Source organism: Littorina saxatilis, linkage group LG12 (genome assembly GCF_037325665.1).
Source record: "Littorina saxatilis isolate snail1 linkage group LG12, US_GU_Lsax_2.0, whole genome shotgun sequence".
In the NCBI taxonomy this organism is placed as follows: Eukaryota; Metazoa; Mollusca; class Gastropoda; order Littorinimorpha; family Littorinidae; genus Littorina; species Littorina saxatilis.
Window position 1 is genome coordinate 43,847,128 of NC_090256.1, and position 26,432 is coordinate 43,873,559.

Genomic DNA, 26,432 nt, shown 5'->3' on the forward strand with positions numbered 1-26,432 from the left:
CAAAACAAGCGTTAAACTGCCTGAAATGAGTGCATCGCGATCGTTGGAAAACGCTATCGTTGGTGACAGACACACTTTCATTCAGTTTTTAAAGAGAACAAAGCAAACTCAGCAGCAAAATGCATCATCTGTCGAACGAGTTCAAAATGACGCGTGCGTAGGAATACGTGTCAAGGTCATAACTGAAAACTAGACAATAACCTCAGGTAAATAACTAGGAGGTAAATTGGTTTCCCGTCGTGGCGTATTTCTCCTGACCGACGCTTTCGAGCGGGAGCGGTGATTTTCGACGTCACGATAAAGTCATAAAAAATTGGTTTTTTTACAAATGTTTATGTGATTATGACTCGAATTGCATTCCTTTCAAACCAATACTGTGAAACCTGCCCTAGACCTAACTTTTAAAATCTAAATATTAAATTGACAGCTTGTTACACAAACATTCTTATTGAATCTTAAATCATAAAAGAATTCTTTTTTCATCAAGACAAGATCAGTACAATTCGAAGTTTTGAAAGTTTGAAAAAAGAAAAGCCCGGAAGCAGGGTCACGCAAGGTCGTGGTTTTCGTAGCAGACGACGGTTATGCCTATCGCCAGTTCCTCTGAACAGTCAAAAGCCATTGCAGAGTTCGTTTGAATCACAGCTGTCTGTTGCGTTTAGAATTAGAGGTATATAATAAAACGTGCTATTGCAGATAAGCTTACAGCGAGTCGCATTGAAATCACAAACTGACTACATTGTGAAAAAAAGGAAACTCGATCACACGGGTTCACGATGGCTCAGGTAAGATAAACCACGCAAAAATAAATTCTTTGAAAATTGCTTGCTCTTTACGGAGGGCACCTAGGGTGTTCTCGAGCAGTGAGTGTTTCAATGAAAGGGTGTTTGTACTGTGTGTGAAAGTGAAAGCCTGACAGTATCTGTGATGGTTTACGGGAGGTTTATTGTGCCTTTAAAATGGGGGTAAACTTTCAGTTGATGACTAGAAAATCTGAGAAAACTGGGTCTTGAATGGGCGGAAGGTCTGAAAACTGGGTCTTAATTAGGCGGAAGGTGTAATGGGGGGGATTGGGGTCTTGAAAGGGAGGGAGCCTTCTGTTTGGGGGGGGGGGGGGGGGGGGTAAAAAAGGAGGGAGTCTTCTATCGGATGGGGAGAGTCAGGGGAGGGAGTACATTTTTTTTTGGGGGGGGGGGGTTCCACTGTAATGGGAAATAACAAATAAGCATTTGCTTTTCTTGTTTCTGTTTTTAGACTGCCGAAACTGAATTGAAGCAATACTTTTCTGCCTTTGGTCCAGTGAAGGATGCAAAGATTATTGCAGACAGAGCAGGAGTTTCCAAAGGGTGATTATTTAGATAAATGTGAACATAATTGGCCCTTTTCCCTGAAGAGCACGTAATACACCTGCTTGATCTCCCATATATGATGTTCAGGGATGTTGCCACAAATTCATACCTATAGGACAAATGTCCTGAGCTCTTCGGCATCAATAGGACATTTGACTGCTTTCAGACATTTTAATAGGACATAATTTTGTGCAAAACACAAAATCATGATCACACACACACATCAATATATGCACCAACATTGTGTGCGTATATTGTTTTATCACTTTTGTTTCAAACAGGACACACACAAGAAAGAAACAAACTAAAAAGCAACCAAAAACTTCAGCACTCTTACTTTGATTGGCACACAAACTGCATGATTTCCTGATAGAGCTTTTTCTTGACATATTCGACCGATATAGATGGTCTCTTTGCTGTCAATTCTAACCAACTAGTACTAAACTGGGTCAACATGAATAGTTAACCTTATTAAAAGACCGTCTGTGCGAATGTCCTGTTGTACCGACACGTACATCTTCAAGTCACGAAACTTTACTTTCCGTGATTGTGGAGGTTTCAGCGGCGACACTATCATTGGCGCTGTCATTTTCTGGAATTATGCTATTGCTAGCCGTGTTTTCCCATGTTCTTCTTGGCCCTAATGTAGCACACGATGCCGTTGAAACGCCAAACGTGTTCAGCTTTTTTGACTCACATGCTAAGCAAAAGTGAGTCTATGTACTCACCCGAGTCGTCCGGCCGGCCGTCCGGAAAACTTTAACGTTGGATATTTCTTGGACACTATTCAGTCTATCAGTACCAAATTTGGCAAGATGGTGTATGATGACAAGGCCCCAAAAAACATACATAGCATCTTGACCTTGCTTCAAGGTCAAGGTCGCAGGGGCCATAAATGTTGTCTAAAAAACAGCTATTTTTCACATTTTCTGTGAAGTTTTTGAGATTGAATACCTCACCTATATATGATATATAGGGCAAAGTAAGCCCCATCTTTTGATACCAGTTTGGTTTACCTTGCGTCAAGGTCACAGGAGCTCTTCAAAGTTGGATTGTATACATATTTTGAAGTGACCTTGACCCTGAACTATGGAAGATAACTGTTTCAAACTTAAAAATTATGTGGGGCACATGTTATGCTTTCATCATGAGACACATTTGGTCACATATGGTCAAGGTCACTTTGACCCTTATGAAATGTGACCAAAATAAGGTAGTGAACCACTAAAAGTGACCATATCTCATGGTAGAAAGAGCCAATAAGCACCATTGTACTTCCTATGTCTTGAATTAACAGCTTTGTGTTGCATGACCTTGGATGACCTTGACCTTGGGTCAAGGTCACATGTATTTTGGTAGGAAAAATGTGTAAAGCAGTTCTTAGTGTATGATGTCATTGCTAGGTTTAGTTATTTGACCTTGACCCTGAAGGTCATGTAAAGGTCAAGGTCAAGCATGTGAGTCGTATGGGCTTTGCCCTTCTTGTTGTTTGTTTGGCAGGCTTTTCAGTGGCATAATTCAGTGCCTTGGCGCTTCAACTCGAACCGAAAGCAAATTAAAGCATACGCAGGGCTTGCCAAATCCCATTTCCCGTAACCCCGGGGAAAGGTAAAAATTGGCCGGGAAGTACACATTCCCCAGGTTGCTTTCCCGCGGGAAAGACAACAATCGTATCAATCAAAATGCACATTGGATGATTTTTGAGTCACTTGAGAAAAAGTGACTCTATGTAATCGGTCAGTGTTAGTCTGTCCGGCCGGCCGTCCGTAGACACCACCTTAACGTTGGACTTTTCTCGGAAACTATCAAAGCGATCGGGCTCATATTTTGTTTAGTCGTGACCTCCAATGACCTCTACACTTTAACGATGGTTTCGTTGACCTTTGACCTTTTTCAAGGTCAGCGTCAAAGGAAAAATTAGACATTTTATATCTTTGACAAAGTTCATCGGATGTGATTGAAACTTTGTAGGATTATTCTTTACATCAAAGTATTTACATCTGTAGCCTTTTACGAACGTTATCAGAAAAACAAGGGAGATAACTAGCCTTTTCTGTTCGGCAACACACAACTTAACGTTGGGCTTTTCTCGGAAACTATAAAAGTGACCGGGCTCAAATTTTATGTGAACGTGACTCATTGTGTTGTGAATAGCAATTTCTTCCTGTCCATCTGATGCCTCATATAATATTCAGAACTGCGAAAGTGACTCGATCGAGCGTTTGCTCTTCTTGTTGTTTACCTTAAACACGCTCCGCAAAGCCTAGCTGTCCATTCACAGATAAAAGAAAACGGTATTTGCGATGTCTGCTTCGTTGCCGAGTCTTTGGTTTTGTCGTCTGCTGTGAAAGAGAGTTGTTTCCCTTCCTGACAAATCGAAAATGTATTTTGATTCGCGAAATTTGATTGGTCCGTACTTGGAATTTAGCCAATGAATGAGCTGTTTACAATTATACATCCGGAAGGAGGTCACATGTGTTGTTTGCAAGAGACGCGTTTGCAAGGATTTTTATGTGATCGTCTTTCTGTTTTTTAGTGCGTCGTGTGATTGTAATGTCGTTAATAGAAAGGTTCGGATTCGTGAAAACGAAAAGAGGGAGTAGTGACTGTAGTGCAAAAGAAGAACCCTGCAAAAAAACTGAAAAAAGATGGAGAGAAGCGATCGAGGCAGTTTCAAAAGATTAGTTTTCAAGGTGATTTTTTTCGAAATGTACGGGAAACCTAAATATTTGGGGGTAAATGTAGAAATTGGATTTACATTTCCCTGGGAAATACAGAAATTTTAAAATTTGGCAAGCCCTGATACGCGAGCCTTGGTCAGTTGAAGTTGTCTCCCGTACTCCTAACTTTAGTGTGCTGTCAGAAGACAGGTGTACGCAAACAGCTCATACCGCAAACGGTTCGGAAAACGCAAGATCTGCACTGCACAACTTCAGTGCACCTGTACGCGAGAGCGCTCGGTCACTTTTTGAAGATTTTTTATTATGAAAGGAAAATTATCAAATAACACGCTGTCCGAAGGAATGGAGTTCTTATCGGACAATGACCGCCCTCAGTTGAAAACGATAAGACATCTGACCGCTATGCGGCCAAGTGAATCGGACATTTGAGCCTTTTAATCGGTCGATGTCCGACGCCTAACGACATCCCTGGATGTATGTATGCAGATCCCTGAAATACCCACGATACATAATTATGCCTTTGACACGTGCTGGCTTCTGTGATATTTGAGCGTTTAACATTTTTTAAACTCGCAAGTTGCGTTGCGTTGCGTTGCTACTATTTTTTTTTTTTTTAAGTTTGAAATGAATGGACTTATTTTTCATGCCACAAGAGGAAAATGGGATTGCCCGTATTTCATTTCAAAGAATTTTCAAAGTATGGGTTGAATGTGGTTAAACAGCCGGGGGTGGCCAAATCGCTGGCCCGATTGCCTGGGGGAGTTAAAAAATAAATCTGCCGCCCGGGCTAGCAGAAACCTTGAATGTTCAAGTCAAATGCAGAACATTTCTGCTTGTTCTTTTGGGTTACAATGCTCTTTAAACTCGGTAGATGCAATAACTTCAGTCTGCAAAAACGCGGCGATCTAAAGAAATGAGAACATGGCTCCTTTGTCAAATCGCTTCTGACGATTTATTCGCACTGCGGCAAGGCTGTTTTTACTTGTGCTATCGGGGCAGGGATGTAGCTCAGTCGGTAGCACGCTGGATTTGTATCCAGTTGGCCGCTGTCAGCGTGAGTTCGTCCCCACATTCGGCGAGAGATTTATTTCTCAGAGTCAACTTTGTGTGCAGACTCTCCTCGGTGTCTGAACACCCCCATGTGTACACGCAAGCACAAGACCAAGTGGGCACGAAAAAGATCCTGTAATCCATGTCAGAGTTCGGTGGGTTATAGAAACACTAAAATACCCAGCATGCTTCCTTCGAAAGCGGCGTATGGCTGCCTAAATGGCGGGGTAAAAACGGTCATACACGTAAAAGCCGTGGGAGTTTCAGCCCATGAACGAACAAACAAACAAACTTGTGCTATCAATTCCAAATCTGCATAAAAAATAACTTACAAAGACTGATGCCGAAATGAGAAAAACACAGTACGAGAAAGAGAAAAGATTGTTTATACAAATAACTTTTAATTGGTGATAGCTAGCTCAGAGTTTCATGGGGAGACGAATTTGACTTTTGAGTTTTATTTTGTCAAATGTCTGAGAACAGGGAACAACCAAAAACACACATTTTTGGGTGCTTAAGTTGGATCATATGTCAAGTCGCTTGAAACGCAGACTGCTTAAAAAAAAAAAAGTCCAAGTTAAGTGCATTGACCAGTACGAAGTAGCCAGACAAAACTCCAGCTGGGAAAACCTATTCATCACGGACTGCAGTCCAGTTGATCATATTGCCGCTATTTAGTGTGTATAAATATGTATACTATCACAGTGTCATACATTTTGTTTTGTGTATGTACTGGACCTGGCTAGAAACATTACTGGCAGCTAGTGATGTTGAAGAAACTTTCCTTAACATTTTTATATTTGGCCATCCCTGATTTTACCATTTAAAATGCTTTAGCTTATTTGTGTTCCAAAACAATGTCATTGTCAACAGACTGCTGCTTTTATTCACAATTTTATTTTCAATTTGTAATATTTTTGCCAGCAGATACGGATTTGTGACGTTTGAAAACCAGGAGGATGCAGATCGGATCATCAAGAAAGAGGTAAAGCATTTCACGCGCGCACACACACTGAATCAGCTGACCGATTTCTGTCAAATTGGTCTCGGAAGTGTAAGATTGGGACGTATTTCATGTGTTGTTGATTTATGACTCCCCCGAGTAATCGGGAGAGTCTGGGAATGAGCAGTGTTGGGCTGGCCGTCCGTAGACAAAAAACTCGACGTTGAGGTAATGTCGGATGCTTTTGAAGCTAAAGCTTAGTTAGACATCGTGCACATTTCTAGGGTTTGAGGATTTCCCGACATCACTTCAGTATGGTTGACTTTCACACGTTGGTAGGTTTTGATGATCTTAGGACATGACACATATTTGCCTGGTTTTCGTCAAGTTATAAGGTCACACGCAGGGGCTCGCATCCATGAAAGGTGGCATAGGACAAATGTCCTGGACAATGCAAAAGTGATAGGACATTTGTCCTGAATAAAAATAAATCAATAGCACATTATTTTTGCAACAAAACGTCACTTGCTTCTTTGGGTCGTGCGACACCCACGGGAATGAAGTCGGCCAGCTTGAAACAAACCAACTCGTGGGGTAGGGGGGAATGTCTTTCTTCGGCACCAAAGTTTCACTTTCTAGAGCGACGGATTAACCCTTACGCTGGTTGTCGCGACATATGTCGCGCTACTTTACGTATACCGTCACCTGGTTGTCGCGACATATGTCGTGGGGCTGTGTCAGTCTGTTTGGTCGGTTCCGATTACCTCCCATGGATGCGAAAACCTATCCTTAGATCTGTATTCACTAGAAATAAGGTCAGTTGGGCCCTGAACCTGTAGATCCAAGTTCTGAAGCACATTTGAGTAGGCGAGTGTCAAAAATACAGGGCACCCAGCTGAGCTGTTGCACATGCTCCAAAATGGCTGCTCCCATAGATCCACGGCGTGATCGCAATGTTTTTCAAGACTTTTTTGATGATTTCTTCGCCGATCCCGATCTTGACGAAGTAGGGGAAGAAGCCTTTTACATTGATTTACAAGATGTAATGCTCGTTGGGGACATTATGGACCTAGATCAGGCCCCAAACAACAGAGACTTCGAAGCAGACGTTCAAGAAGGTTGGAGTAGTGAGTGGGGGGAAGGGGCTACTGTCAACATGCCGTTTGATCGTGAAACTGTTTTGAATGTCGGCGAAGATTTTCCAGAAAACCCACAGCCCTTGGATTTTTTCCGACTGTTTGTTGGTGATGAAATGATCGATCTGTTAGTCGAACAAACGAATGACTACGCTCAACGAAAAATTGACGCTGGAAATCTAAAGCCACACTCACGGTAAGCCTTTCGTCATCGATTTTTGCTCTCTCTCTGTGTCTCTTGCAAACATGTTTTCTTCCGTTTTCTTTCTTCTTCCTTTTTGTCCAGGTGAAAAGTTTGTTTTTACTGAAAAACGATATTAGACTATTGATATGAAAGTAGTTTCTGTTCATGTGTGAGTGCTCAAGCAGAAGTGTGTGTCTGGGTTGGCGTGTCAGTGTGTGTGTAGATCTGTGTTCGGGTCGGGCCCGGCCACGAGTTGTTTGTGTGGGGCAACAGAATAATAGACTGTGACTGTGGTTATTATTGGAAGAAGAAGAAGAATGAACTATGACTGGTTACTATTAGAAGAAGAAGATTGACAAGCAGAATGCAGTCGTCAACTGGGTCAGGGATCTATAGTTAGATCTATGACTGGATGAAGTGTTTATAAGTGTGTTATGTTTGTTTGTTGGTGTGTGTGTGTGTGTGTGTGTGTGTGTGTGTGTGAGGGGTAAGGGGGTTGTATGTGTCTTTGCACATGCATGTGGATGACTGTGTGCACTGTATGTGGGATAGTTGTGTACGAGTGTGTAGGGGGGGGGGGGGGATTGGGGGGTTGTTGGTGTTTATATGTATGTGGGTGAGTGTGTGCACTGTATGTATGATGCCCATGTATGAGAGAGAGAGAGAGAGTGAGTGTGTGTGTGTGTGTTTTTAAAAAACAATATGAAATAGAACATTTATTATTTCATCTCCATTTTTCAGGCTACACCGCTGGTTACCTGTCACTCTCGACGAGATGAAGGTTTTCCTGTCGCTGGTTATTGCAACAGGCCTGGTCATCAAGCCTACTATTGAAGAGTACTGGAGCCAGGATGAGATCACCTCCACTCCTTTTTTCACAAAGAACATGTCCCTTGTGAGGTTCCAGGCTATTCTCAGCCACTTCCACCTTGTGGACAACACACGGGCCAACCGCGCAGACCCCCTGTACAAGCTACGGCCATTCTTCACACATCTTCGCACGCAATTCGTCGAGGTGTACACCCCAGAGCAAGACATCAGCTTTGACGAGGCGACATGTCCATGGAAGGGTAGACTGCGATTCCGTGTCTACAACCCAGCAAAGCCAGATAAATTTGGCATCAAGCTTTATGAAGCCTGTGAGGCGAAGTCGGGTTATGTCATTTCCATGGACGTCTATCAGGGTTCCATGCCTCGCACAAACTTGTGTGAGGCTCTTCAACTTGATGAAGACTTGGGCACTACCACTCAAGTCGTGCTGGGTCTTCTTGCCTTTGGCGGTCTTTTGGACAAAGGTCACAGAATTTTCATGGACAACTACTACACCAGTCCTGAATTATTCAACGAACTGTACCTGCTCAACACTTACGCCTGTGGTACAGTTCGAACATCCAGACGCGGCATGCCTGAGGCTTTCAAGAAGCAGAAACGAGGAGCTGACACCATCAAGCTGACGCAAGGACAGACCATCTTCCGGCAAGCTGAGCACCTTCTTGCTGTGAAACACCACGACAAGCGTGATGTGCACATGCTGTCTACAGTGCACCTGCCTCAACATTCCAAGCTCGACAAAGTAAATGACAATGGTGACCCCATCTGGAAACCACTCTGCATTGTTGACTACATCAAGAACATGGGCGGGGTGGACACATCTGATCAGGTCATCAAGAACTATTCTGTGTTAAGGAAGACCGTCAAGTGGTGGAGAAAGCTCTTCTTCTATTTATTCACAGTTGCCATGTGCAATGCCTACTTTCTCCACCGCAAGTTTGCTGGTGTGTCCCTGTCGCATCATGAGTTCCGGAAGCTGCTAGTCCGACAGCTGATCTCATCTTCTCCAGAAGCTCCGAAGCCAGTACCAAGAGGAAGGAAAGCAGTCAACCCCCCCAGACGCATGATTGGTACGCACCGGCCAACCTACAACACCGCCACAGTCGGTGCCAAGAGACAGCGTCCACAACGTGACTGTGTGGCTTGCAACCCAGTAAGGCAGAACAGAGCTGGCTTCAAGAGAAAGCAGTCTGCCTATCAGTGTGAACAATGCCAAGTCACTCTGTGTATTCCCCACTGTTTTGAGGTGTACCACACCAGAAGTGACTACCAAAGAGTCCTCGGGCAGCAGATGGGAGCAGCAGAAGGTGGTCCGCGTGATGGTGCTGGTGACAACTGAACTGCTATAATGACATCACCTGTACTCTGCCATTCTGTCGTGCTATGCAGTCTTTCTTGGGACATACCAAAGATTTAGTTGTTTCTAGTTGTTTTTTTGTTGTACGTGTACCTGCAGTTACATGGACAACCAATTGAAACGTTTCTGATGTGAAGGCTATTTTCATCAAGATACTGATACTTGTGACTCCTAGTCTGAGATACTGTACTAGTGTGTGATGACTGAATATCCTTTTGTTGGTGACTGTGGAGTAATTTATGATCAACTGCAGCTTCATTCTGAAAAAAATACCTGTCATCCTTCATTTTCTCCAGGTGCGTCAATTACAGTTTGCTACTGACCCTCCAAAATTGTGTTTGTGTTGTTCCTTGTTCATTTCTGTACAATCTTTATTCAACATGTATTTTTCAAATATGCACACACAAAAAGATAACACATTCTTTAAAATATGACCGATTTTCTTTATTTTTCTCTCTGTTAATTCACCAGTGGCTATGTAACATGTGTTCCGGAATTGCACCAGTGTAAGGGTTAATCTGGCTCGGGCTGCTCAGAGGCCGGAGGGAGCTCAGTTTCAGTGGTACTAGCTGCTGATGAGGGCAGAGATTTGAAGTACAAACGCTTCTGAACCTTTTCTGGCACCAATTTTTGTTTCGGCGGAATGTTGCTTTTTCCGAGAGAGAGAACCCGAAGGGAGGCAACTCAGGGGTGTGCAAATTTAAGGGGGGACAGGGTAGGCAAGCACTTTTTTTTTTTATTTTGGAAACAGCTTGCTGCTTGTTTGATTTTTGCAAGCAGAATAACCTAATTAAGGGAAACCATTTTAAATTTTGAGTGAAAAGCAATTTTTGGGGTTTTTATTCACCAAAATGTGAGAAAAACGTTATAAAATGTGCTCTTTTTAAAATGTTGCAGTTTGTGAACCAGTGCATGTTTTGATCCAATTTTTCTTCTTTGCAGCAATATGTGTGTGTTTAATAATTCTGTGTATCGAAAAGCATTTCTAAGCAATATATTATTTTAATTTAGCATTTTCAGTTACCGGTTCAGTTTTGATAAGAAAAATACATGAAATCCTAACTGTCAGACTCATAAAAACCCAACCAATGCACTGAACTCTTATTCCATACACAGAACTGATGCTGTACAACTCATAAACAACATATACAAAAACTGAACAAATCCATCAAGCCTTTCAAAAGTTGCAACATTTTAATTGTAGCGTTTTGTCTGAAAATTACATTCAGAGAAAACAGCATTTTAAAGATTTGAACCAGTACATAAAAAAACCAGTAGCACAGTGCACCCTGAATTCATATGTTTTTATCAGAATGACCACTTTACTATGTAGGGAAAAGGATTTGACAATCAAATTATCAGGATTTTTTTTATATACATCATATGAAAACAGCCATCTTTGTTTGTACCGATATGAAAACATGAATCAGAACCAAACTGTCAGACTCATAAAAACCCAACCAATGCACTTAACTCTTATTCCATACACAAAACTGATGCTTTACAAATCATAAACAACATAAACAAAAATGAAACAAATCCATCAAGCCATTCAAAAGTTGCAACATTTTAATTACAGATGTTTGTCTGAAAATTACATTCAGAGAAAACAGCATTTGAAAGATTCCAACCAGTACCTCAAACTAGTAGCACAGTGCAGCCTGAATTGATATGTTTTTATAAGAATAACCACTTTACTATGATGGGGAAATGATTTGACGATCAAATTATCCAGACTTTTTTTAAAAAATCATTTGAAAACTCATCTATGTTAGTGCAGATATGAATCAAAACGAAACTGTCGGACTCATAAAAACACAAGGAATCCACTGTATTCTTATTCCATGCACAGAAATGGTGCTTCACAAATCATAAACAACATATACAAAATTGGAACAAATCCATCTTGCCATTCAAAAGTTACAACATTTTAATTACCACATTTTGTCTCAAATTACATGTAGAGAAAACAGCATGTAAAAGAGTCTCACTAGTACCCCGGTAAACTAGTACCACAGTAGAGCTTGAATTAATGGGGTGTTGTTTTTTTAACCAGAATAACACTTTAACTATGAAGGGGAAATGATTTGATAATCAAATTATCAGATTTTTTTGATTTAAAAAAAAATTATATGAAAACATTAAAAAAGTCAATTATCTGTGTTTGTGCTGATATGAAAATATTGATCAGAACCAAACTGTCAGACTCATAAAAACCCAACGGATGCACTGATTTCTTATTCCATTGCATAGAAATGATGCTTCAACATCAACAACATTACATAATTATATATACACAAATGGAACAAAACTATCAAGCCATTCAAAAGTTGCAACATTTTAATTACAGTATTTCTGTGCTCAATCCTAACACTGCAGCAAATTTCTGTAAAGCTGAATGTCCCTTTCCATGTACCAACTTGGTCATACGCGGATTATTTAAAATGCAACTTTACCACCCGAAGCGTTGCAAACACCGGGAGAAGAGTAAACAACTGCAGACTTGAATGGACACTCATATGCACTCCAGATGCAGGGCCTGTGCAAATCCTTGGGCTGATGCATCACCTTCTTTCATAATCAGACTGCTATCAGACAAGCATTCAGTACAGGATATAAACCTTTCAGCAATAGATTGAGCTGATCAATGTTGACAAAAGCCCAACACATGTCAGCGGAGTGACGTTGCACAGTACCAGTATCCATATCTGCTTGTGATGGGTCAGAAGATGGCAAAGTATCTGTATCTTCTTATGGTTGGTCAGAAGATGGCAAAGCTGATGTTTCTGCTGTGGAAGAGGGTAGTTCCGGTTTAGCAAACTTTTCCATCAGGTCAATCTTTCTCCTCGCTGCCACCACAGGAGGACTGGCTCTCCCCTTGCTCCAACCTAATAAATACACAAACACTGATTTAATATTTGATACAACTGTCCATGGTTTTTGTTTGTAATAAGCTGCAAATTTTAAGACTCAATATAAACGTCAACAAGTGCTTGTACTTTATTTTGCAAATGACCATGTTACATGGGGTGTACCTCAACTTTTTGGCTAGGCTGGTAAATCAGAAATCCCAATCAGCCCCCAACCACTGAACCAGGCGGGTTTTCTTACAACCACCTCAGCGGCTCGTACCCACATATGTCGGTTGACGAACACACACACACACACACACACACACACAAAAGACATTCATTAATTGGCCCCTATCACAAAATGTACATGTCAAGTTTACTATGGGATTTGAGTAACCACACAATCACATACACACAGGAACTAATACTGAAACTAGCTGAATTATTTTCTTTCTTTCTTTCTTTTCATATTTTTCTTTTAAAATTAATTTATTTCATCACACTTGCTATGTATTTGCTTGTTTCTTGTCTGTTGTCTGTTTTGTGTGTGTGTGTGTGTGTGTTCTGTGTGTGTGTATACATTTTCAGATTTCCTAAACCTAGCACTGTTTGCAGGTGATCTTTATGCTTTTGATTCATGAGTTGCATCCCCAGTCCTTTAGTTTAACTCTTTTTTTTTCTTTGGTGAAGTAAATTGGATCTATTTTTTTTTATTCCTTAGTTAATGGAAAAGATTTGACAACAATATTGCTGTCAATGATAGGTTGGTCAGCCATGCTGGTGTAAACCAATCCTTTAGAATTAGAGAACGCTCTCTAGTAGGGTACTTATTTTCCTACGGTCAATGACCAGAAACAGAAACTGTGTCAGTCGTACATCGCTCAGATGCTGCTTCTCAGTTTGACCCCAGACAAAGAATACTGATGACATGTTACACCATAGTAAGCTCTCAAGGACTGGCCAGCGAAGAACAATAAAATAGGGGTTGTGAAGACGATATCACAGAGATGATCGAGGGAGGGAGGGGGGGGGGGGGTGTGCGGCGGCGGCATGGTCAGTAAATTGGATCAAGAAACCCGCAAAATACTTCAGACACAAACTGTTTATCATTTACCTGCAAACCCTAACACATTCTTACAACAACAACAACATAACGATGTGCAATAAATCACGTTGTCAAACAAACAAGATCGAAAAGAGAAAGAAGCAAAACCCACCTCGTCGAGTCAAGAATCTTAGAATGTCGTCTGCTCAAATACGATCATGTTGGTTCATTTCGGAGTGTTGTTACTTCCTTCTACTGTTCGCTGCTGCTGGTTCATCTTTCTCTGATATTTCCCGAACATTTCCAATGTTAGGGTTGTTCTCCGCAGCTCAAAACTTTGAAAAATGCTGCTGAATCGGTGAAAACGTCATGGATTTGTTGACACCGGGGGACTGATAAGTTGTCTACTGCGCTTGCGCCAAATGCCTTTGACCTACATATATTTGCATATATTAATTCCGGGGTTTCGGTTGGAACGGATTCTCTCTCTTTGTGCCTATGTCAACGGAAATTCCCCAACGGTGATGACGTCATCTTGAAGAACGGAAATTTCCACACAGTTTGAACAGCGAAGGGTCATGTCATGTGCGCACATTTACCAGCACGGAGTATCCAAAGTTGACCATTTTTTCGATTTTTTTGATAAAACACAGACAAAAACAACAAAACATCGGTTTGAAAATGGTTTTATTTACATGAATACATGTCTAAAATGACAAAAGCAGATTATTGAATGCATTCCAGGATGTTCAAAGGTGTGAAAAATGCAACAACCCCAAAAAGGTGTATGAGACCAAAAATAACTCATTTTGCCTACCCGGTCTGCCCTTAAAAATAAACAACTCACCCACGGGTTAGTAGAATCGCATTTCCAGCTCACCCGGGAAAAAAATAGGTAACCCACTCCAACTTTTCTTACTTTGTCTTTGAAGTTTCACACACAGAAACATTGGATTATATACTGTTCAAAAAAAGAAACGCATAGCTTGTAATATTTGGTTAATTTAGTTATATGGCTACAAGGATATCCACCAAACTGCAGAAAATGTTTATCTGGTCGTCGACCTTTCGTCCATTGCCACAAGTGAGCTCTGCACGTGACGCATGCGTTATCAGTGGCTACAATGTCAAAATTGCTCATTTGGCATGACCACTCGTCATGCTTCAGTGTAATCTCGTGAAACTCGGGGAATATTGAGCTCTCACCATGTCTTCCAAAACCCATAAAAGCGGATTGTTCGCCACAAAGAAATCAGACGACAATTCAGCGACGAAAGATGGCCCGATTGAGCAGAGAAGACCGCCAAATTGCATTGGGTCGTTTACAAGCAGGCCAAAGTCAAAGTGCAATCGCCAGGCACTTCCACGTGTCCCAGAGCACCATCAGTAGACTGTGGGTCAGGTTTCAAGCCACTGGCTCCGTTGCTGACTTGCCACGAGCGGGAAGACCAAGGGCGACAACTGCTGCTCACAACCGCTTCATACGGCTCCGCCACCTCCGGAATCGTTTCCTGTCGGCCTCATCTTCTGTCCAGGCTCTCCCCGGGCCACACCGATTATCGGACCAGACCGTGCGGAACCGCCTGCATGAAGCTGGTTTGAGAGCTCGCAGACCTCACAGAGGAGCTGTCCTCACCCGCCGCCATCGCCAGATCCGAGTGCAGTGGGGCAACCAGCACCTTCGCTGGACCATCCGGAATCACTGGAGACACGTGTGGTTCAGCGACGAGTCCTACTTCCTGCTCCAGCGACATGATGGTCGGAGGAGGGTCTACCGGAGAGTAAACGAACGTTACGCGCCCAACTGTGTGGATGAGGCACCCGTTCATGGCGGTGGAGGCGTCATGGTGTGGGGGGCGATCAATACCGCTGGAAGGAGCACCCTGGTGCACGTCCAAGGGCGCATAACTGCCCAGCGATACGTGGAGGAAATTCTGCGCCCACACGCCCTTCCTCTTCTGGCTGACCAGGATGCCATATTCCAGCAGGACAACGCTCGCCCGCACACAGCACGACTCACCACCCAGTTCCTCACCGACCACCATGTCCAGGTGCTTCCCTGGCCATCCATGTCGCCAGACATGAACCCGATAGAACACCTCTGGGATGAATTGGACAGACGTGTGCGCAGGCGAGAAGAAGCGCCGGCAAATCACTGCGATCTATTGCAGGCACTTCAGGAGGAGTGGGACACCATCCCACAGCAAGATATCCGGCATCTGATCCAGTCCATGCCCAGAAGGTGCAGGGCAGTTGTTGCTGCTCAAGGCAGTCACACCCCCTGCTGACTTGACAGCCTGACGGCACCCAATCGTATTGATTGACTGATTGATTTGAAGATGCAAATGAACTGTGTGTGCATTCAACTGTGTCCATACCAAATTTCAAACAAATAATCTAAATATTGGATTTTCTGTTAATTTTTTCGAAAAATAAAACAAATTTGGCAAGTAGCAACTATGCGTTTCTTTTTTTGAACAGTATAGGACTCAGATCAGAAGCAGTGTTTGTGTGTGGCTTTGATAATGCCACTGAACTCAAGAAAACGCGGGATGCCTTGTTTCTTGTCAGACATTTTTCGAATGCTCTAGAATTTTTTTTGAATTATTGATGGTGATTTTGCTTGGTTGATTGCGACAGTAAAGTATCCCATTTGTATTATTTTTGTGGACTTTTTTTGTTTCTGCTTCTTTTCTTCTTGTATGGTTTCTGACTGTGAGAATGCTGGAAATGGCCACTATATGCTTTCATTTTGGCAAATTTGCTTCAGCTTCAGGGGGGCGCTGCCCCTGTGCCCCGGCGGGGCCTCTGCGGCCCCTGGACCCCTGCCTTTCAGGTTTTTTGATTTTTCCCAGTAACACCCATGTGTATGTGTTTTGCAAAGGCGAGTCTAACAGATGTTTTGCCTTGCTTGGTTTTTTCTCTTTTCAGTCTGACAACTTGATTTTCAAGGATAGAAAACTGAACATTGGTCCAGCAGTCAGAAAACAGGTGGGGTATTGCTGCACAATTGAAAGTTGCTTTGTGTGTGTGTGAAAGGTAGAGATTAAGAGAATAAAACGTCTACTTTTGAGGTCTTCTTGAACAAAGTTATTTTTCTGGAAGCTTGTAGATACAGCCCTGAAAGTTCACTACTTTGATGCCTCGAATGATTCTTCATAGCAACATTTGAACCCCTGCTAGTGCAACAAAATGAGTGTATGAAGGAGTTGCAGCCCATGAACGCATTGTCTGCCAGTCGTGTGGAGATCCAAAATTGAAAAGAAAAGAAATCTGTTTTCCCGCAAGTTTTTGCAGCAAGAGGTTGGTAAACTTGTTCTTAATTAAAGGATATAATTGTGTAATAGATATACTCCTTCCACTGGGACATGTCTTGCTTTATCATGTCTCTGGGTTGCAGAACAGAGTTGATTCCAATAACCACCCACCACCAAAGCTACTTGCTCTCTCCACCCCCTACCTCCAGATAGTTAGTGTGTTTTGTAAAAGGACATCTATTTGGTGTTTGCCCTTAATAGTTTTGTAGCTGGAACTTTAAAGTGTCCTGATTGTTTTTTCCCCAGGTGTTACCAAGGCCATATGGTAAGTTAAAAATATTTTTGATTTTATTTAATCCCTGAAAATGATAGTTACAGGAGTACGAAAAATGTAGAGCATGCAGAATGTCTTGGGTGAGGGAAATGTACAGGATATGGTCTTCTCATAGATGGCGAGTTCTTGAAAATTCAGCCAACTAGCAACATTGCTACTGTTCTTGTGGTGAGGTTGTCTGAAGATATGCTAAATTGGACCAACTTATTTCATGCAAGATCTTGTGGCGAGTATCTTCTAACCACCACATGTTTTGGCTGAAATTTTGTCAGCCTACTCGTCTGTGAGTAATCAGGAGAAGCTTGGTTATGAGAAGTATTCAGTTGTCCATGAAGAAAATGAATTGAAAGTTCAGATTTTCTTGGATGTTTATGAAGCTAGAGTTTTGAAACTTGATAAACTTGCAGGGTTTTGTGACCCCCAGATATGAAGCAGTTGTCTGATTGACCCTTGTCAGATTTCAAGGTTACAACAGCGGTTAAAAACTAGAATATTTTTATTTTTAGAAGTTTATAAAGATTAACCTACAGATATGTTGAAAATGTGGTTGACCCTATTCTAATTTCAAGGTTTACAGTGTGGTCAAGTGTGGGTAGAAAGTAAATATAAATATTCCTGAAAGTGGAGTTTTGAAAGTTAGATGGTTTATAGCCTCCTGTGACTCTGACCTATTGAAAAGGTTAGATTGCCCCCTGTTGTGTCAAGGTCATATAAATTCCACTGAATGGCTTCACCCTACCACAGGGTAGGGGAGTCATAATAGAGCATTTGATATTGTTTCTTTCCATTGTGATTCACTTGAGGACTGGACTTCAAATTCTTCTTTTTTTTTACCTTTTCATAAACTGTGTCAATCGAGTCGTGATTGCAGGCAAACGTGTCACTTCGACACAATACAAAATTAGTAAAAATGCATATTTTTCAATCGGTTGAAGACAGTTGTGGAGGAAATTCATCTCTCAACATGATTTAATTTACACATTAACATGCTTCCATTTAACTTTGAGGTCGTCATCGGGAAATGACGCCTGACCAAAGCTCGCTCCGTCGGGCTTCAATTGGACTTTGGGAGGGCGTCAATCCACGATGATGACCGAGAAATTTCAAATGGAAGCATGTTAATGTTATTGTAATTCAATCTGACGACGATCTCTTTCCTGCTTTCATGCGATGGTAAACAGACAGAATTGGTTCTGTTCTGTTCACACACTACTTTCAGTCCACCTACCTGCAAGGGTCAAGTCCCAAGAAATATGTCTCTGTATTCCTATCTTATCACTCTGCTCCTGTTTTGTTTTCTTTTACATATGTTTTCCCTTCTTTTTTGACGGGTTTCTAGACAGCAAACTCTAAAACAAATTCTTTTCATCACAAAAGCAATCTTTGGAATTGACTTACGTAGTCCGGAAGAATTCATGCATCAACTTACGTCACGTATTCGACGTCATCACTTCGCATACCTTATGGTCTCGTTATTTCGTTGGCCTTCATATTTCCTACTTGTAAAATGACCCTCAAAGCTAACCGAGACTAGTTGTGGTTGTATCAATGCACCTCGCCAGCAGGTTGTTAATGGCTTTTTTAGCAAGTGGTTATCGACAAATAATGACTGGTAATTTTTAACGAGTTGGGGCATTCTGACCAATCACAGGATCTGTTTCATTAAAACGCCAACTTGATTGAATTACAATTTAAATTATTCGCCAAAGCGTAACTATTAATTACAAAAATAAACAAATCACTTGGACGGTGTTAAAAAGGGTTGTTTGGGAAAAAGCTCCTTTGCACGAAATCGACGTAATGATTTGTTTTAAACCAGATGCTTTTTCTGACCAAGTGTCTGTTCTACATGAACATGCTATAATTAGAAAAAAAAATCCTGCGGTTTTTTTTGGGTATATTTAACGAATGACCTGTTAGCGTTCGGATTCGTGAGATTTAAGTACTATGAAGCCAAACGCATACGTCCCCCTCCCTTGACACATAAATACACACACACACGGACACATCGATAGACTCTCACATTACTAAACGGACGAACGACAAACAAAGTCCCTAAGGCTGCTGGGCCATAATAGACTATCACGCATCATGTATATACATGGGTGCAACTCTGCCGGCTACATGCCGGCAGCCGGTTTTTGGTTTCATCGGCTGCCGATGTTTTTGTTCCAGGAGAGGTTTTTTTTGGCATTTTAAATACTAAAAAACCTGGACCCCAACTTTTGCCGGTTTTTGGAATTTTCCAGGTTGCACCCATGTATATATCATGTCCTTTTTTGGTAGGACCTCGCGCCTGCTATCACGACTCGCTTGACCCCTACCTTGTATAACACAGTTTATGAAAAGGTAAAACAAAACATTAAATAATATGCACTAATCGTACAGCCAGTAAAATATCCTCCACGAATCTGTCTTCTTTTTTATGTACCTTATCTGGTTCATACTTTACGATTTGAAAATGACGAAAAAATCACTCGCAACAGTGGGCGCGAATGAGTTGCGTTTGTTTTGCCGTACATGTATGCGTAGTGTGAAGTCAGTTCTTAGTGCAGTATTTGTTTTACATGTATCCTACTATTGAGAACACGACTACGAAAAAAGTTCATGTACTGTAGCTGGAAGATTTTCATCACGACAACAGCAAAGATGATTCGATTCCCTCTTAGAAAATGCTTTGTGCATGTAGAATACATTACGGGGTAGTGCATTCTTACAGCTGCCCCAGATGTTATAGTACTTTCTTACCACTTCCCCAAGATGTTTAATTGCCACCCTTTTGGATGTTCTTGTGACCAAGAAGCAGAGTTAAGGACTAAAAAAGGAAAAGTGTGTTTTATGAGCCACAGTAGTGATTCGTTAGTAAACAGGATTTTGCTTATTTTGTTGTTGATAAAATGTTGCCCATTTTGTGTTTGTAAACTAACGAGGGAGGAGTAACTTAAGGGTGTTAAATGTTTGTTTTGTGTGTTGTGTCTGGATCTAATGCAAATGCTATTTGCAATGTTTGCAGATGGAAGGGAAGTTGGTATTAAATTTGAACATTATCAGGTAGAAAGTTGAACTGTTCTGTTCTGAAAAATACTACCAGAAGCATGTACATAAAAGATTTTTGGCCTATGTACAAGTGTCTAGTGTTTGCTCCAGCACAGTACATATTGTAGAAACCTTTTCAAAGTGAACATGTAAAGGGGGGGGGGACTTGTCTCTTTGCCAAATTTCCGCTTGTATTGCCTCCCACTGTACGGCTACTATGCAGGCATGGGAATTGTCTCTGCCTAAGGCAAATTTCTGTGGAAATGATATCTTCCCGCTGAGAAAAAAAATCTGCGTGTCCGTCGAAAATGAAAGTCCGGAGTCGAAAAGACGCCAACAAGGTATTCTGCGTGGACGAGCCAGCGTGCTACAGTCAAACCTGCCCTGGCAATTACCTGTCCATAAAGACCACCTGCCAATAACGACCACCTTGAAGGATCCCCTGAAGGATTTTACGACATGCATATAAATAGCTTTTCCATAGAGACCACCTATCTTGACACGACCAGTCAATTTCGGTCTGAAGTCACGGTATTTACCTGTCATAAACAACCAACTGACGGGGTTTTTTTTTTGGTTTTTTTTTTACTCACATGCGAAGCAAAAGTGAGTCTATGTACTCACCCGAGTCGTCCGTCCGTCCGTCCGGAAAACTTTAACGTTGGATATTTCTTGGACACTATTCAGTCTATCAGTACCAAATTTGGCAAGATGGTGTATGATGACAAGGCCCCAAAAAACATACGTAGCATCTTGACCTTGCTTTAAGGTCAAGGTCGCAGGGGCCATAAATGTTGTCTAAAAAACAGCTATTTTTCACATTTTTCCCATTTTCTCTGAAGTTTTTGAGATTGAATACCTCACCTATATATGATATATAGGGCAAAGTAAGCCCCATCTTTTGATACCAGTTTGGTTTACCTTGCGTCAAGGTCACAGGAGCTCTTCAAAGTTGGATTGTATACATATTTTGAAGTGACCTTGACCCTGAACTATGGAAGATAACTGTTTCAAACTTAAAAATTATGTGGGGCACATGTTATGCTTTCATCATGAGACACATTTGGTCACATATGGTCAAGGTCACTTTGACCCTTATGAAATGTGACCAAAATAAGGTAGTGAACCACTAAAAGTGACCATATCTCATGGTAGAAAGAGCCAATAAGCACCATTGTACTTCCTATGTCTTGAATTAACAGCTTTGTGTTGCATGATCTTGGATGACCTTGAGTCAAGGTCACATGTATTTTGGTAGGAAAAATGTGTAAAGCAGTTCTTAGTGTATGATGTCATTGCTAGGTTTAGTTATGTAAAGGTCAAGGTCAAGCATGTGAGTCGTATGGGCTTTGCCCTTCTTGTTTGTTTGTTGGCGGGAAAAAATACTCTATTCCATACTCAAACCCTGACTTCTGATTACAGGGTAGACATACTCTATTCCATACTCAAACCCTGACTTCTGATTACAGGGTAGACCCACCGTAACCCCCTTTTCTGGTGATGTCACTTATTTGACACACAGGCATATGCATAACCAATCTCTTTCAGAGTCACTGACACCTGCAGGTGAACATGAGGCCAAGATGGGCCAAGGCAATTTTATTGTCTGACCTGTGATCTTGTTATATGGTTAAGTCACTCTTCTTCACAGCTTGCAAACACTTTTCTCTTCAGTGACAGATACGCCCCCATCTGGACCGCAATCCCTAGCCTGTGACAAGATACTAGGGGGCAATCGCTAGCCTGTGACAAGATACTAGCGGCATTTCATTGATTGCGATAATTAAGGGACCGTGAACAGTAGACGACGCGATGAAGCAAACTTGTTTTATTGTTTGCAACCAACACTTATGATTCGCTTCAACAAAAGGAAAACTGCACTGTCCACCACCTGTTGGTGTTAGTGTGTGCAAAGTGTGACACACGACGATACATACAAGGTTTTCTGTGCAGTGGGAGATTTGCATGTGTGTGTCACATAATGCTGCCAGTGTTTCCGGGCAGTAGTAGTTTTGCCAAATGGCAACCCTTTCCATAAAGACCACCTGTATATAACAACCACTTTTGCTTAGTCCCTTGTAAGGTCTTTACAGCCACTGTTTTACTGTAGTAGCGATGGTAGTATACAATGGCTAAGCAGGCAGGAAGTGTGGCTTGTTTCAAGGTCACTGTAGAGCCAGATAAAATGATGGCCAGTTTTTGTGTGTGTCAAAGGTTTCCTTTGTTTTTATCCTGGGCTCATGTGGCTTTTAATTGTAAAACTTGCCAAGTTCCGTCTTTAGACAAAAAACAAAACAAAAATTATTTGAAGGGTCATCAATAGTTTTAGGGTCAGGAGGAAAAAGTATGGGTTGTCAGGGAAACCTGAAACGGACTGTTTTATTATAAGCCTTGCATAAAAGATAAAGGGATGAGAACTATGGTACTGGCCTTTACAATAGAATTGTAACATCGGCTGCTTGCACAGTTCTGAATCAATCTTGGGAAATGGTCGCTCTTCCCTTTCAAGAAAACTTTAAATGTCCGGTGTGTGCCTGCACTGCACAGCAAACGACTACCATCTCCATTGCCAGTGTTGTACTATGTTGCAAGCCCCTGGAGCAATTTTTTTATTAGTGCTTTTGTGAACAAGAAACAATTAACAAGTGGCTCTATCCCATCTCCCCCCTTTCCCCGTCGCGATATAACCTTGAACGGTTGAAAACGACGTTAAACACCAAATAAAGAAAGAACATTGCCAGTTCATTCAATCTATAGCAACAATCATCTTGGCAGCCATGTAAACCATAGCATACTACCTCTACCTGTCCCAAGATAGGTCAATTGGTCAAGAGGACATCAAAATCAATTATCAGTCTGTCGGTCAGCCATGTAACATTTTGCATTGAGACGAAAAAGTGAACTCTACCATTACATTTTCCACACGCATATTTTTGTCACTGTTTTGGTTTGCTGAAAAAACACTCTTTTGCAGTGAAAGATAAAATTTTATCTGGGCTGAAAGAAAAAAAAGTGACTTATTATCGGTGAGTCTTCTTTGTAATGAGCCGTGTAAGTCTGTATGGGCGGCCGTCAAGCTGGCCTTCCATCCATCCGTGAACAAAACGTATTGACATTCAGGTTTTCTCAGATGTTTTTGAAGCTGGAGCTTTGAAATTTTGCATAATTCTAGGGTTTGATAAACTCCTAAGGCCCAAAAAAAAATAAAAATCAGTTTACGATATCCCGGCCGACCCTAAACTTTTTTTTGGCATTTGGGGAAAAAAAAGGGTCTTTGGTTTTTTTTGGGGGGCAAAATAACTTCAAAATATATTTTTTTGGAAAGAAAAAAAATCCCGACCTACCGACCCTATTTTTTTTGTGCCTATGTTACCGTAAAGACTTTTTTTTGTGTGTGCCTAACATGACCCCAGTGTACTACGTTGCAAGCCTCTGGAGCAATTTTTTGATTAGTGCTTTTGTGAACAAGAAACAATTAACAAGTGGCTCTATCCCATCTCCCCCCCTTTCCCCGTCGCGATATAACCTTCATGGTTGAAAACGACGTTAAACACCAAATAAAGAAAGAAAGAAAGAAACGTGACCCCAGTCTGGTCAAATTTTAGGGTCATGTTCGATTAATAAAAATTTAACATGTTGAGGTTTTCTTCGATGGTTTTGAAGCTGGAGCCTCCAAATTGCACACACTTGTAGGTTTCGATCAGACATGACACAAATGTGGCTTGTTTCAAATTTCAAGGTTACAGCATGAAAATGGTTAACAGGGTTCGTACAGGTCATGGAAAACCTGGAAAGTCATGGAATTTGATTTTTAATTTTCCAGGCCTGGAAAGTCATGGAATTTCAATTCAAGTCATGGAAAGTCATGGAATTTAACAAAAGTATAAAAAAAAATATAAAAAAATTAACCTTTAGCACGCCAGCGGCGATTTTCGTTGCCCAGCCAGCAGCGATTTGCGTCGCCAACACAAGGCTTGTTCGTATGACCAACTTCTCGTTCGTATTTGCATACGAGAATAACGGTATTTTTAACGGCACTTGACCCAAAGCGAGGCTCACTTCCTTTCGTTATCTTGTCGTGTCGTCTGCGCTGCATTTGAGTCGGTTTCGTCGAAGTTTTCTGCTTTTGTTTTTGCATCGATAAAGTACTTTAGCGCTTCGACAAGCAAGATGGAGGATGATGAGTTTGAAACTTTCTTTCGAGTTGTTTCTTGACAACAAAAAGTATGCGGAATTGGAACGAATTACCGAGGAAGATCTTCGCAATGAACTGTGTATTGCGGTGAAAAAAATGACAGTTCGTCAAGTCACAGTGACGGTTACGAAACGGAATTTACGAAAGTGCAGATGGATACAAACAGTGGCTGGTCCAGTTTAGTGAAATGACAGGATCAGCAAACATTACCGATAATCTGACTGCGTAGCAAATGCTTGACTTGCTTGTCGAAGAGACACTGCGTAGAAACTGACTCAAATTCAGTGCAAAGCAAGCCAGTGTCAAAACTGGCAGTGACAAGACGTAAAAAGTTTGCGTGTTCGGAAATGGCGACCTGTGGATCTAGTCATGGAAAATGTTATTGAGGCTCATGGAAAAGTCATGGAATTTTGTTTCTAAAAACCAGTGGGGACCCTGGGTTAGTATCTATCACCACTAAAAATATCCGCTGAGCTATCAGAAAAATAAGTCCTTGACCTAATTAAGCTATGATGTCATTGTTTGATTTGAGGTCGCAGCTTAGTGTATAGAATTTTAGTGATGACGTGTGATGACTCATGGTAGTGTCAGAAATGAGTTCACTCGAGTGTCCAGTGTCATTTTTTTTTTTTACCAGCCCAGTGTCGAAGTCGAATCTGCTGCAAGGGTCAGAAAAAAAAAGGTGTTGCTATGATTCTTGTGCATTTTTTTCAACCTTTTTTTTTCTTCAAAATTATGAGGCTGTCAAGAGTAATATGCTATGTGGTGGAAAAGGGGGTTAGGGGTAGGGCAAGTTTGTTTCTGTGGAATATTCTAAGGATTGGATCACCAGTGTATTAAATATTACAGGTCTGGCCATTAGGACCAAGTTGAGGTCAATGAGTAGGTTGTCAACTTTCTCTTGAACATTATTTTATGAAGCTAGACCAGCAAATATATTATATTTGGTTCCTTAAAAATATACCACAAAAGGTGAATTGTATAAGCATTTGCTTTTTTGTCGCAAGGAAAAGCCACTCGAGCTGTGAATTGTGCAGTCTGTTTTGTTCAAGAGGAGCAAAGCTGCATGCAGTTCAGTGTCCTTTCAGAAATTTGTTCTTTTTTGTGTGTGTTGTAAATTTGGTTTGATATGTAGCTAAACATGCAGAGATAGGGAACTGAAGGTGTTTCTCAAAATATGCATAAAAAGTCGTGATCCGAAGTTAGGGAGGCCTTGGCACTTTATCTGTCTACTTTTTCTTTCATTTGATGATTTTTGTCCCCACCTTTTAGTGGTGATCCATTTTTTTCCATTCATTTTGACGTGCTGGAGCAAACTGTTTTAGTATTGTTCAAATTTTCACTCCCTTTTTATGTTCATATTTTGTAACAAATTTTTACCTTCCCTTTTTACCTGCATGCTTTGCAAACCTCAGCCTACCTGTAACTGTTGGTTGCATGATTTGATCTACATATGTTCAGAAGTATTTGTGCTTCCCCATTTGAATTTTTAACTTAACTAAATGGCCACTTTGTGATTTCCCTGTTTGTTGCGTTATTGGTTGTTTTATGGTACTTTGTGAAAAACCACGAGAACGGTGTAAAAAAAACCACGCTAATCTTTAATTTCAACATTGTTTTAAATACTCCAAATGTTGGGAATTATTCAGACAATAAGTGTATTCAGGCATGGGAATTGTCCGCCGAAAGTCAAATTTCCGCCGAATTGGGTTTTTGTTCCGCAGAAAAAGCAGAAGTTTCCGCCAAAAAAAAAATGGGGGAGGCAAAAATGGTTCTAAAAACTGAATTAAATGGCAAACTTGGAGCTAAGATGACACCAAATTGCACCATTTGTTTTTTTTTGGAGAGAACAAAATTCTGGGGGGACATGCCCCCAGACCCCCCCCTAGTAAGGCTAGGTGCTTCGCGCTGTCGACTTTATTACTTACAAATTTTCAGCCTTTTTTACAATTTTTAATTCCCATGCCTGTGTATTGTAGGGCAGTTGAATATATGCAAAGTAGCACAGACTTTTGAGTGGCAGGTTGACCAAACTCCCCACAGAGCAGATGAAGTTTCAAGTGAAGATGGGAAAGTGGCTCAGGCTGATCAAATATATATGAAAAATTGCTCATATATCTTGAATGCCTTAGCATTGATGCAGTTGTAAAACATTTTCATCAGAATGAAATTTAAAAAAACA

At 41.3% G+C, this 26,432-nt stretch overlaps 2 protein-coding genes and 1 long non-coding RNA gene across 6 annotated transcripts in view; 2 read left to right on the forward strand and 1 right to left on the reverse strand.

The window, feature by feature from the left end:
* The window catches only part of LOC138982018 (protein boule-like), a 60,195-nt gene that overhangs the window by 8,877 nt on the left and 24,886 nt on the right, over positions 1 to 26,432 (forward strand). For 2 of the 4 annotated variants that reach the window (XM_070355220.1, XM_070355222.1), the window contains exons 3-6: positions 1,255 to 1,346; positions 6,005 to 6,065; positions 16,360 to 16,419; positions 16,992 to 17,010. In XM_070355220.1, the coding sequence (XP_070211321.1) occupies positions 1,255 to 1,346; positions 6,005 to 6,065; positions 16,360 to 16,419; positions 16,992 to 17,010 (232 nt within the window). The remainder of the gene's footprint in view (positions 1 to 1,254; positions 1,347 to 6,004; positions 6,066 to 16,359; positions 16,420 to 16,991; positions 17,011 to 26,432) is intronic. The other 2 variants (XM_070355221.1, XM_070355223.1) reach the window with 1 other exon arrangement.
* Positions 6,672 to 9,604, forward strand: LOC138982016 (piggyBac transposable element-derived protein 4-like). The gene is made up of 2 exons (XM_070355217.1): positions 6,672 to 7,355; positions 8,085 to 9,604. Exons 1-2 carry the CDS (start codon positions 6,943 to 6,945, stop codon positions 9,511 to 9,513), a joined length of 1,842 nt encoding a protein of 613 aa, XP_070211318.1. The 5' UTR covers positions 6,672 to 6,942; the 3' UTR covers positions 9,514 to 9,604.
* LOC138982019 (uncharacterized) lies at positions 10,707 to 13,704 on the reverse strand. Its single transcript, XR_011460762.1, has 2 exons — positions 13,601 to 13,704; positions 10,707 to 12,419 (listed from the first exon to the last, which is right to left on the reverse strand). It is a non-coding gene; the product is annotated as an uncharacterized lncRNA (long non-coding RNA).